We start from the raw sequence: 12774 nt of genomic DNA on the forward strand, positions 1-12774 counted from the left end.
GCTCCTATCACTGCTTGCTTGTTCCTACAACCACCCCTCACCCACTTCTCCCCCCCAACTTAAACCAGCTTATATTTCACTCCTCTCCTATTTTTACTTAGTTCTGTTGAAGGGTCATGAGGACTCGAAACGTCAACTTTGTTCTTCTCCGCAGATGCTGCCAGACCTGAGTTTTTCCAGGTATTTCTGTTTTTGTCATGGTTAATGGATGTTTTTCAGGCGGGGAAGGTTTGTAGTGGAGTTCCCCAGGGTATTGGGACCTTGCTTTTTTTTTGATATATATTAATGACCTAGATCTTGGTGTGCAGGGAACAGTTTCAAAGTTTTCAGATGACACAAAACTTGGATGTATTGTAAACTGTGAAGAGGACAGTGTAGAACTTCAAAAGTACATGGACAAGTTGGCGGAGTGGGCAGATAGGTGGCAGACAAAGTTCAGTGCAGAGAAGTGTGATTCATTTTGGTAGGAAGAGCATGGAGAAACTATGCAAAATAAGGGATACAGCTCTAAAGGGTGTGCTGGTGCAGAGGGACCTGGGTGTATATGTGCTTAAGTCATTAAAGGTGGCAGGGCAGGTGGAGAGAGCAGTTAATAAAGCATACAATACCCTAGGCTTTATTAATAGTGGCATATAGCAAGGAGGTTATGTTTAACTTGTATAAGTCACTAGTTAGACCTCAGCTGGAGTATTGTATACAGTTCTGGGTGCCACACTTTAGGAAGGATGTGAACGCATTGGAGAAAGTGCAGAAGAGGTTTACAAAAATGGTTCCAGGGATGAGAAACTTCAGTTATGAAGATAGATTGGAGAAGTTGGAACTCTTCTTCCTGGAGAGGAGAAGACTAAGAAGAAATTTGATAGAGGTATTCAAAATCCTGAGGGGACTGAACAGAGTAGATAGGGAGAAACTGTTCCCGCTCGTAAAAGGATCGAGAATGAGAGGGCACGGATTTAAAGTGATTTGCAAAAGAAACAAATGCGAGGTGAGAAAAAACTTTTTGACACAGCTAGTGTTTTGGGACTGAAATGCACTGCCAGGAAGTGTGGTGGAGGCAGGTTCAATCGAGGCATTCAAGAAGGCATTAGATTATTATTTAAATAGAAACATGTGCAAGGTTGCGGGGCAAAGGCGGGAGAATGGCACAGAGTCTTCATGCTCATTCAGAGAGCCGGTGCAGACATGATGGGCCAAATAGTGCCCTCCTGCGCTGTAACAATTCTGTGACTCTGTGGAGAACAACATGAGCATGAGACAGATTAGCAAATTCTGTAGAGCTCTGAATATGGAAGCAGGAGATACAACTCTCCTGGGGACAGGGGCAGGGGGAATGTGACAAAATAGAGATTTCTGGACAGTGTAATTGTGAAGTCACAGTTCCCATTATTCTCAGTGGAGAATGATGAAGAGTCAACAAATACTCATCCTGTGTGTCTTAAATAGTCATTGATGTGTAATCTTCTGAGATTAGAGTCCTGCAGTCCAGAGCAGGAACTCACTTGAATCTTTCCTTGATGAACACTGGGTTAATCCTGAGCTGTAGAAACTGTCATTCAACAATTGGCTTAGCCTTTTAGAGATTTTGTTTTCCCATTGACAATGCTATAAGTATGACACTGTGCAAAATATTGTTCAATCTGCCTGGAAATGTTGAGTTAACAATACTAGACCAGCAAGTGCATCTCCTCTCCACTGAGCACAACAAAGCATAGTAGTTTAAACCCTGAACAAACAAGTTATTTATTTAGATGGCCCCCAGCTAAAGGAAAACAGCGGGCAGCAGGAATGGAGATTATCATGTTGCACACAAAGCTGATTTGTATAAATCCTTCATTTTTTCTAATGTTGCACCATTAAGAGCCACATTAATGTGTTTAATAGCAGACTAATGTTTGTGACTTGCAGGACTTGAACTGTCAAGTCTTGCACAACAGAAAAGGCTCATTTAATTAAAATTTTGTTTATAAACCAAGGGCAGAATTTCCCCCCCACTGGGGGGAAGTTTAGGAGCGGGGGCGCGCCCCCATTTTACGAGGGCGGGCCAATTAAGGCCCACCCAGCATGACATCCGCAAGGGAGCGCTATCTGCAAGGGAATCCCCAGACCGAGTGCGCGCGAAAGAGCGCACTCATCTCCCTGAGACTAAGTGCTGCCTCAGGGAGATCGGCGCCAAATTTAAAAATGTTAACAATAGAAAAAAAATTCCCCTGACTTGTCCCCTCATGTGACACTGTCACATGAGTTGGGACATGTCCATCACTGTCATTAACACTTTTATTAAAAATTTTAAAACCTACATGAAATCTCATCCCACCCGTGGATGAGGTTTCATGCTTTTTCTAATGCCCACCAGGGCTCCTGGCCTGTCCACCAACCTTAAGGTTGGACGGGCAAGTCCATTACGTACTTTAATTACTTTGTCAATGGCCTCAATTGGCCATTGACAGGGCGGCGGGCGCACAGCTGATTCTGCTGAGCCCCCGCCCACCTGAAAAGTGAAATGAGGTGGGGTGACGTTGGGAGTTTCGCCCAACGTCACCTCATGTTGTTTTACGCGCCAGCGAGCGGGCCCCGCACCCTGCTTGCCGACCAGGAAATCCTTGCCTAAGTCTGTACCATTAACTTGCATTTATATAGCAACTTTAACATAGAACTTCATGCAAGCCTCATCAAGCTTGAAATATTAAGAATTATAAGCTTAAGTACAGAACTTAAACTTCTGGGCACATAGATTAACAATATCTTTTTCCTTCACAGTCAGCAAGCTACTGCCCATCGGAGCGGAGATGCCCCAGAAAGCAGTGAAAGACAAACAGTTCGTGCTCGTGCTCGCAGACCCGAGGTGGCCTTGTCAATCAGTGTAGCAGACTTCAGATAACAACTGTGGAATCTGGAAGAGGGTGCCTGGAAGAGCTGATGAGCTCTTGCAATGACTGTTAAAAGTGTGGAGCTGAGTAAGAGCGATTAAATGAACAGAGTGATTCACCACCTACTAAATACACAGGAATAAAGGCAGCCGGTGGTCTGTTATGAAGTAAGGTTTGAGGATAAATTGGCAAGAGCTGTCAGATTCTTCACTCCAGTTTGATGGTGCCCTGGTGAGGTTCCCTTCTACCTTCTCGAACTGGGAAGAGAGACTCAACAGAACGCATTGTCAGAACAAAGAGAAGAACCTTCTCCAGAGGAACTTTGATTTTTTTTTTGTCAATAACTGCCTAAATCAATATTTAAAAATAATTAGTTTTCTTCTTGCAAGTATTCAAAACTAATTTTTAAAATACCTATGCAATAAATGGGAATCCATTCCCAAGAAATAATTCAAAGCTTCTCACACACCAGCAACTGGTGCTTGTTTACATTGTGGACGCCCAGTGTTGCAGCTGTCCATGCTTTACATAGTGTTTTGGTAACGTACTTTCGTGAAAACATCCCTCTTGCGCTTGTTCGGATGTGATTGAGGTATTGATTAGAATTTCACAAGACCACAAAATCCAGTATAGATCTCACACCTATGTGAAGGCTGTTATCACTTGCAAAGCCAGTTAGTTGTGATATAAATGATTTTTATTTAACGCAGGTGTAAAAATCGCAATTAAAGTGGATTTTATGGTCTGACTTTCAGTGAGAACCTGACTTGCTGGCAAGGACTGTGGTCCTCACATGAACACTTGTAACCTCAGGAGCTGCCAGGTCAGAGAAAACTTAGTTCTTTACTGTTGATGCACAAATGGTTTAAGTTGAGGTGGATTCAGAACGCATACTCTATGGAAAGGAATAAAAATGTTTATATATGAGCCTATGTTGCCATTGGATCACACCTCCTATAGGATCATTGTTTCCTTACTTTATCTGTCACAAATGACTAAAAAGCTACTTTTCTTTTGGACTAGTCATTTTGCCACCTGGGCTATCCAATGCCTTAAAAAGAGAACTAACCTCTTGTAAATAGGATGGACTAACTGTAGAGCACTCAACGATGGTTTCTACATAGCTAGTAGGGCAGCCAATTTCCTATTGCTAAGTTGATATCGTAAAGCTTTCCTCCACTTTGAATTTCTGGTTATTCTGCTGTATAAGTACAATCAAGTACAAACCAGGTAGAAGTTAAATCCTTACCCAGTTCGTGCTTGTTACAAATGAGTCAGTTTTGTTAATTCGGTTGTAAGTAGTCCACATGCTTAAGAAACTATTACTCACTGATCCCATTTAATAAAATATGTTTGTCAGATTATATCAGCTATAAACTAATGATTGCAGAGCAGATTTGCATAAAGAATTTCAAACAGTTGTTTGAAATGGAGAGTCCAATTTCAATTGTTATTCATTAACCTCTTCCACTGAGATTTATTCACCATTTATCACCATTACATAGAAAAATAAGCACTGTTCTTGTGACTTCTTTCAGGCTTCACTTAAAACCTAGAAGTATTCACTGCTATTGGGACCTCAATAATTGTGTTGATCTGCACTGGGCTTTTCAGGGCAATTTAACTAACAGGACTGTATAAGATCTGGATAATAGAGAATAGGAGGCAAGAATTAGAGAATCAATTAACAATATTGTGAAAACTGCCTGTGAATTTTGTAAATGCTATAGGATGAGCTTTGAAGTTTTGTTTCTTTAAAAGAGATCAGAAAAATGCATAGAATTATATTTCTCTGCCCAACAGAACACGATGCAAAATGTAGCCTTGAAAATGCAGGTTAAGCACCAGTGGCTCAGTGAAAAATTTCTTCAGAAAGCGTGGTACTATGTTGGTACTGCAATTGTTTCAGTTTTAAATCAAAAAATTGCCACAAAAATTGTTGAGTAGAATATTATTTTGGCGAGCGATTTGTTTCTTCAATCTGTGGGGTGTGGATGTGTATTAGAGTTTTGCGATGACATAATATGGTAAACTACCCATGTTATATGTGTCCCTTGTTATTGCCCAAATGGGAGATAGATTTTAACAAACTATTAATAATGTCAAATTGAGCTGAAAAGCCTTTAGCAGAGGTGCATATGAGAAGAGATGAGTAATTCAGTCAGAAGTTAGCAATTGGCTTCATTGTGGGGAGGGAAGGTAAGAAACCACCTACACAGGCTGATTTGAAAGCTAGTTTTATGGAGACCTTTAGAAAGCATTTGCTTTGTTTTTGGAGCAGCCTTTACCAGCACCAAGCAGTGGTTTTCTTTTAAAAGAAGTAGCTTATTTCACATTAGTTAGTGTGATTAAAACAGGAACACAGGTGACAAGATGTCTAAGCTTGATTATCATTAACTTTATATTTACTTTAGAATCAACAGACCAAATATGTACAGAATCCCTAAAGACTTTTAAAAATGATTAGTTCAGCCGTTTTTCTTTTAGTCAATAAGTGGTGTAGCCCTAATTTGTTGTAGTTCTTTAAGAACTATTTTAGCCCCTTTGGGGCTAGTTATTTTCTCCAACATATTTTTCCAAAATTAGTGCCTTGTGCTGTACTTACTTTGTGCCAGTGGATGCCAAGTAAAACTAGAGTATCAGTGTATATTGATTCATTGGTCTTTGGGTGTGAAGGCGTTCATGTGTTGAATGCAGACTCTTCTTCCAGGTGGCATGCCCCAGATAGGTTCCTCATTTATCTCTGACTGTCTCACTCTCCATACAGCAGGCTTTGGCTTCTGCCACCCTTCCAACAGTGACTGTGCTTCGGAATTGCCTGTGCACTGACCCATCAGTAGCCTTGGAGATGACTAATATCAGCTTCACATTAGATGCAATGCTCACATAAGAGAGGGACCTTGCCTGTGTTTGCCCGTTTTCAGTCAATGGAGCATTCCACATGGTGGCATAACGAAGAGGGAAATGTAAACCCCTTCAGGCACTGATGGGGGCCTCTAACTATTAAATGATCCTGAGGCAACCTTAGACTAAATTTTCTTCCCCACCACTCTGTCTGCCTCCAGCGGATGGAGTAAGTATAGAGACAGAGGAGGATAAAAGAGTGCAACAGTTGGGTGGTTCAGTTTTAAAAAGTGAAACCCTATTAATGAAAGAAGAGCCACAAATTTATTACATAATTATATAAGGCAAATAACAAGACCACTTATAGAAGGTGCCCCATTACTTCAGGAGCTGATCAGTACTTATGAATGGTTTGAATCAATTCTTCTTTAACCATAGTCTTTGTATGCAACTTGAAGTTTTCATTGCTGTTTTGGCCTCCTTTTGACTGCGCACTGCCACAAGAGATGGCCCCCGGGAATTTCCTGGGGAGCATTTCCCATTCCACTACTGGAGCTCGCAACAAATTTTCACCAAAGTTACAGGAGAAGCCATGAGAGAGTTCCCTCCAAGACTCTCAGCAGAACAGGGCTTTATGCAGTTCCCTGTTGTAATTAATTCGGACCCCGGTAATTAGATTTGGGGATGGAGAGGGAGAAAAGATGGTTTTACAACATTATGTAAGAAAGATGGAAAGAAAAGCAAATCATGTATTAGAATGGAAAAATTGAGACTTTGGTTTGAAGGAATTGCATTTTTCATGTTCCCTCTGGGTTGTGGCCTAAAAAGCAGAGAGAAGCAATTGCAAGACTAGCAAGGATGCAAGTCTGGTGCTCAGAAGGGCTTTAGTATCTATTGAAAGGAAATCTTATACAAACTGCTGCAGATTAATCCTCTCCAATGTGAGCAACCAACTGTTTATCAAGTAATTATTCTAATATGTTTTGTGGGGTAGGGGGGAAAGCCTTCTTTATGAATTTTCCTAAGATGTTGGAATCGGTTTATTTTTTATCAAGAACAGGCACAAGTGCAATAAGTAATGTAAATCTCTATAAATTGATTAAAGACTTTATACAAAAGCATTCCGCTATTGTGATTGTGCTATTTCCGTCTGAGTTTTGGATAGTTTGACTTTTAATGATTTGACTGTATATTACTGATTCATATAGATTTTATCTGAATTGGTGGGGCAGTCGAAGATGTAATATGCAGTAAATGTTCCAGTGAATCATTGGAAGTGTGTGGACTGACTGCATGTTTCAGGTGGAACATTAAACTCTGACTTAAGCATATACAGAAATGCAACTTCCCCATTACATTCACACTGCAGACCTTTGGTGAGATTTTGGGCTGGTTGAATATGGATTCATCTGATGATTGCACCTCAAATTCTAGGTGGCTAGGAACTTCATAATTTTGAAGCTTGCTGGATATTGGATGTGGATATTGGGCTGCGTAGTAGGTATTCTGCAAAATTAAAACAGTTTTCATTTATAAAGCACCTCTGACATAGATATCCCAAAGCACTTTACAGGTGTTATATCAAGCAAATTTTGACTCCAAACCATGTCAGACATTGAGACAGGAGATCAAAGGCGTGGTCAAAGAGGTTGGTTCTATGATGTGTCTTAAAGGAGGAGAGAGATGCTGAAGGAATTCCAGAGATTTGGGTCCAGGCAGCTACCTATGGTGGACCACTGAAAATCGAAGATGAATTAGAGCAACGTGGTGACTCTTACTGGAAATACATTTGGTGGACACGAAAGATCCCAAGATGCACTATTTGAAGAAGATTGTTTTTGAAGGGAGCCTTTTCTTCTGGCTAATATTTATCACTCAACCAATATCACCAAAAGAGATTATCTGGTCATTATCACAAAAAGTTTTACATTGGCTGTAAAGGGATTTGGGACACTGCAAACTGCTATATAAATCGAATTCTTTTCTTTCGCATGTGAATGTTGGTTCAGGCCAGGTTGAGATTCAACTCTGATGACAACAAAGAAAAAAAGTTGATAATGAAGCCTGGATTTTCCCTTATTCAAAATTCAGTGGGTGAATATTCTGTAGTGTTTCATACCAAGTCATATTGATGATACAGAGCTCAGATTTGATCTCTGCTCTACACAGGGACGGACAAATGGCACTTGCAGTGACATTAAGTGAATAGGTGTGTGCTATTGGTCCCAGCTGCCCCAGCCATGTAAAAATCTGCCAAAGTTTAAAGCATCATACAGCACAGAAGGAAGCCTTGTTGTGCCTGCTGACATCTTGAAATAACTATTCACCTACTCTTTTCCCCATATCCTGAAGTGTGTATTTCCAATTTTTTTTTCACAAGTTATTGAACCCATTTCCACCACCTGCTCAAGTAGTGCATCTGTACAATAGTTGGAAGTTATAGCTCCCAGTCACTATACACATTTGACTTGGCAGCCTTCCGTCTCGTGAGACAATGGTTTTCATCATCATAGTCAATTCTGCATTAAACATTGCTTGGTGTAGCTCAGAAGTCCCACTCTGTGGCAGTCTCTGCTGCATTTGCTGCAGAGGGAGACATTGGGCTAAGAAGGTGCAGGATTCATTGGCTTCTGTTTGTTCTGGGTCTACTTATCAGTTAGCCATGCTTTTCATTTTGCCTTGCCTCTTCCAGTGCCCTTTCAAACAGTCAGCTTCCAGAACTCACAGTTGTCAGCAACTATCTGCTGTTAATGGCGGAATCATCCCACATTTGCACTAAGTGCGGTAGCAGACAGGTTAAGTGTTGTTTTACCCATCAGCTGCAATGGCGGCTTCTCAGGCCGTATCATCCCAGACCCGCTGCATTAATTATGCATGCCCAGGAAACATGCCATTTCCATGGTGGGCTTTCATTCACCCGCCACACCATCACTTTGGCCCTTCTTCACACTGGGCGCCATATTTAAAGTGTAGCCATGCGCACACTTCTGTGCAGCAGTCCTGGGAGCACTGAGAAGACATGGTCCAGAAAGGCAAAAAGACTGCAGCCCCCAGGTTCAATGATGCACCCCTCAAGCGCCTTTTGAATGCCATGGAGGCCTGCAGTGATGTCGTCTAGCCCGCTCTAGCCACAAGATGGGCAACAACATCACCAATCCAGCTTGGGTGGCAGTGGTGGTCAGCGCCAACACCCTGTAAAAGAGGACCGCCACCCAGTGCCGCAAGAGGATAAACGATCTCCTTTGTTCCAACAAGGTAAGTCACTCTTTTCTTCACACTCAACCACACACAATCAAACCTATCACACATCCACTGCCAGTTCTAGGGACATCACCATTCACTCTCTCTCACCTTCATTGTCCCCATCCCATCCATGGAATCACTCACCACCCACACATGCCAGGCATACTTACCATCTGGCCTGGCAGGCATCCTCTTACACTCTTTCCATCTCTTTTCATGCAGGATAAGCTGGCACATAAAAGGGAGAGGTCGCAGATTGGTGGAGAAATGCCTGATATCAAGGTCCTGACGGACTTTGAAAACAGAACCATCCAGCTAGCCAGCGAGGACCTGGACCATTCCTGTGCTGATTGTGATCCCGAGGCTACTCTAAAGGTCGGTGGTGCTCTACAAAGTGAGAATCCAGCAGTGCAGCATCTGTCAGACAACCATTCCGTGAGTGATATGTCCTGTTTCACAGGCCACTGCCATGCACTAATTATCTCTCCTTGCTTTTGCAGGCACATCTGGGAAACAGCTGACAGAGTCCACGACCCAGGACGCCTCCAATCAAGCCCCGAAGAAACCTCTGAAGAGGAATCTGAAGGCACCCTCCTTGAAGTCCTGCCACGGCTCTCATCCACACCCTCCACCAGTGCAGAGACACACACCTCAGTGGGACCTGGCTTTAGAGTAGCCTCGGGATCACAATCTGGTGAGCGTGTCACACTTTCTGATCCACAGCAGACGGCGGCAGGTACTTCCCAGGTCCCCGGCACTCGGGGGACTGCCGGAGACCAGAACGTTGCTGATTCCGAGTCAGATGACGAGCCTCTGGACTCGGTTATGTCACAATTGCTGGAGCTGCAAAGGCAAGCTTGGGAACATCAGGAAGGGATGTTCGCTGCACTCCTCAGATTGCAAAGCATGATGCAGGAGTCCTTCTGCCTTTAGGCTGAGGTGATAGCGCCGGCATGCCAACACACCAAGGTCAACGCTGGTAGGATGGCAGCCGCCATGGAGACCATGGCCCAGGACGTTGGTCCTGCACTGCTGCATGGGCTAAACTCCATCACCAAAGCCATAGTTGATCTTCAACAGTGTGCACATGAGAGGAATATCGGGTAGCTCAATCTCACTCTAGCTACCTCTTGGACTCAGCCAAGGGCCATTGGGCACATAGGGAGGAGGGTCAGCAGGTGTACCTCCCAGGGCCATCCGTCCAGGTGACTCTGGGAGTGGCAGGCCCATCCAAGTCCACTCTTCTTGTAACCTCAGCAGCTCCAGCTCCACAGGCTGAGGAGGGCCACACAGCAGGACCCCAAAAGCAGGGCGAGGCCCTCCAGTTCTCAGCCCTCCAGCGGATGCCTGCTAAGGCCATCACATAAAGGGCGTAGCAGTCAGCAGGCTGCCTCCGTCTCCGCTGTGGATGTCTGGGGATCACTAAGACTTAGCGGCAAGGTTAGGAAAGTTAAGATGTAACTCTCGAGTACAAACACATTTCCATCTGTTCCTATTCAGATGAAGTTACATTGTTTCATAGTTTGCCATTGTGAGATTTGAACTCTTGATCTTGGGGTTACAAACCCAGTATCATAACCACTTGACACAGCCTGGGCTTGTACACAATGTTCACTGTTGTAAATAAATTCCCAAGAATATCTCCCTGCTGATGGCTGCTTGTCCTGATGAGCAGTGTTCATGTCCTGATGAGCAGTGTTCATGTCACTCAGATGTGAAATCTTCATGCACAAGATAAAGGCAAGTGTCTCAGTCCAGGGTCTCTTTTCTATGCTTTGTGCAGCCTTCAGACCAGAGTAATGGTCCGGCCTCTCGCTCCCTGGACATATTAGTGATGCCTGCATCTCGACAGTGCTTGCCTTTGCTGCCAGAATGTCATGAGCAGGCGTCACAAAGTTCTGTCATTCTATGTGCTCTCAGCACCTTTTAAGATGAGGCTGGCCCCCCCATCTCTTCAGTATCTGACCAGTGACGTGCCCCTGAAGGGGACAGGTGCTGAAGGCTGACAATGGATCAAGTGCTTTTAAAGTTTCATGGCTGCGTTTCCATGATATGACCCCGATCACAGAGCACAAGCAAGCTGCCCTTGGCCAGACAGGAACCAGACATTCACAGAGGTTATGTGAAGATCTATGGAGTGTCCTCACTGCAATTAAGTGACTATTAGGGTCTCCACTGCGTTTGAATGACAGGAGCATTATCACAGAGGGTATGTGCGCTGCCATAAGCCAGACTGGAGTCAAACACTCATAGATGCAATGTGAGGATCCATGGTGTCTCCCCATTACATGTCATCATCATCCTCCACAAATCTAGCAACTATGAGACCTTTCCTAGCATGCCTGCCTCATCTGGTCAGTGCAAGAGCCTCATCGCCATCACTGTCACCTTTGAGGGCCCCCTCACCTTCATCACAGTTGACGTCCTCATCGGAGGAGACCTCCAGCTCCTGTATCTCCTTCTCAGCCAGCTCCTCTCCCCATTGCAGCGCCAGGTTGTAAAAGGTGCAGCAGGTGACGATGATGTGTAACACCCTCTGTGGACTATATTGCAGGGCTCCAGCAGACCGGTCTAGGCACCGGAACCTCATTTTCAGCATCCGGATGATTTGCTCCACCAAGTTGTAATTTGCAGCATGAGTCTCGTTATACCTTCGCTCTGCTGCAGTCTGAGGCAGCCACATCAGCCATGTCCTCTGTGGGTGGCCTTTGTCCCCGAGGAGCCATCCCTGCAGCCTTTGTGGATCCTGGAAGATGTCAGGGAGCTGTGAACGACTGAGAATGCTCCCTGAAAACTGTGCGCAGACCTGCAGGATGCTTTTGTGGTGGTCGCACACCAACTGTACATTTAGCGAATGGAAGCCCTTGTGGTTGACACATTTGACCCTTTGCTGGGACGGAGGTCTGAGCACCACGTGAGTGCAGTTGATTGCACCTTGTACCTGTGGGAAACCTGGGATCTGGGCAAATCCAATTGCTCTTGAATCCTGGCTTTCTTGGTCCTGGGCGGAATGCACTAAGCTGTTTCCCCTCAATGCCATGGATGTATTTGTGGGTGGAGGCTTGTGATATCTACAGATGTCACTTGTGGAGACTTGAAAGAAGCCACTGACGTAAAAATTGAGCACCTTGGTTACTTTCACAGCTACTGGCAGTGGATGCCTTCCATGTTCCCGTGGCACCAAATCCTACAGTAGCTGGCAGATGTGACCGATCAGTTCCCTAGACATACGCAGTCTTCGGGAACACTGGTTGTCAGTCATCTGCAGGAATGAAAGGCGGTGTCTATAGACCCTGGGTCTAGCTAGGCGCCGACCAACGACGGCTTGCTATGGCTCTTCAGCGGCTTGTGCAAGAGCCCCAGCCACACCTTCTTCCTGCCATTAGCTGCCACGAGGCATACAGCTAGTTCATCAGGCTCCATGTTCCTGATGATGTACTCCTGCAGGATGAAAGCAAGAGACATGTGGGTTAGCTTGGGTATACTAAGAACTTCTCTTGGTTAAGTCTGAAGGCCCTTTAACACATCCCGGAGAGTGCTGGGCATCAATTGAAAGGCCAGAGTTCAGTGTGTTGCATGGCTCCCTGGAGCCCCAACCACCTGACCGATTTTGGTGGCGGCCTTGCCCATTGAACAGCATGCTGTGCTGTCAGCTCAGGTGTAGACATTCTACTAACCCACACTGCAAGGCTGCACTGTTAGCTTGAACCTTAGGGGAGAGTGGTCCAAACTGGGAAGATAACATTGCAAGGGGCTGTGAGCACCTCCACCAGTGACTGCTACACGGCCAGCTTTAGCAAGCACATTGTACAACGTGCCC

At 44.6% G+C, this 12774-nt stretch overlaps 1 protein-coding gene and 1 long non-coding RNA gene across 3 annotated transcripts in view; one reads left to right on the plus strand and one right to left on the minus strand.

Moving 5' to 3' along the window:
• The window catches only part of usp40 (ubiquitin specific peptidase 40), a 149338-nt gene extending 142509 nt beyond the window's left edge, over positions 1 to 6829 (plus strand). For both annotated transcript variants that reach the window (XM_041200781.1, XM_041200780.1), the window contains exon 32: positions 2758 to 6829. In XM_041200781.1, coding sequence (XP_041056715.1) covers positions 2758 to 2878 — 121 coding nt within the window. In that variant the 3' untranslated portion in view covers positions 2879 to 6829. The remainder of the gene's footprint in view (positions 1 to 2757) is intronic.
• Positions 6830 to 6986: 157 nt separating this feature from the next.
• LOC121285284 overlaps positions 6987 to 12774 on the minus strand; it is a 71253-nt gene continuing 65465 nt past the window's right edge. Inside the window, exon 3 of the long non-coding RNA XR_005944625.1 lies at positions 6987 to 7217. This is a non-coding gene — a long non-coding RNA (uncharacterized LOC121285284). The remainder of the gene's footprint in view (positions 7218 to 12774) is intronic.

Source organism: Carcharodon carcharias, chromosome 12 (genome assembly GCF_017639515.1).
Source record: "Carcharodon carcharias isolate sCarCar2 chromosome 12, sCarCar2.pri, whole genome shotgun sequence".
Taxonomy (NCBI): Eukaryota; Metazoa; Chordata; class Chondrichthyes; order Lamniformes; family Lamnidae; genus Carcharodon; species Carcharodon carcharias.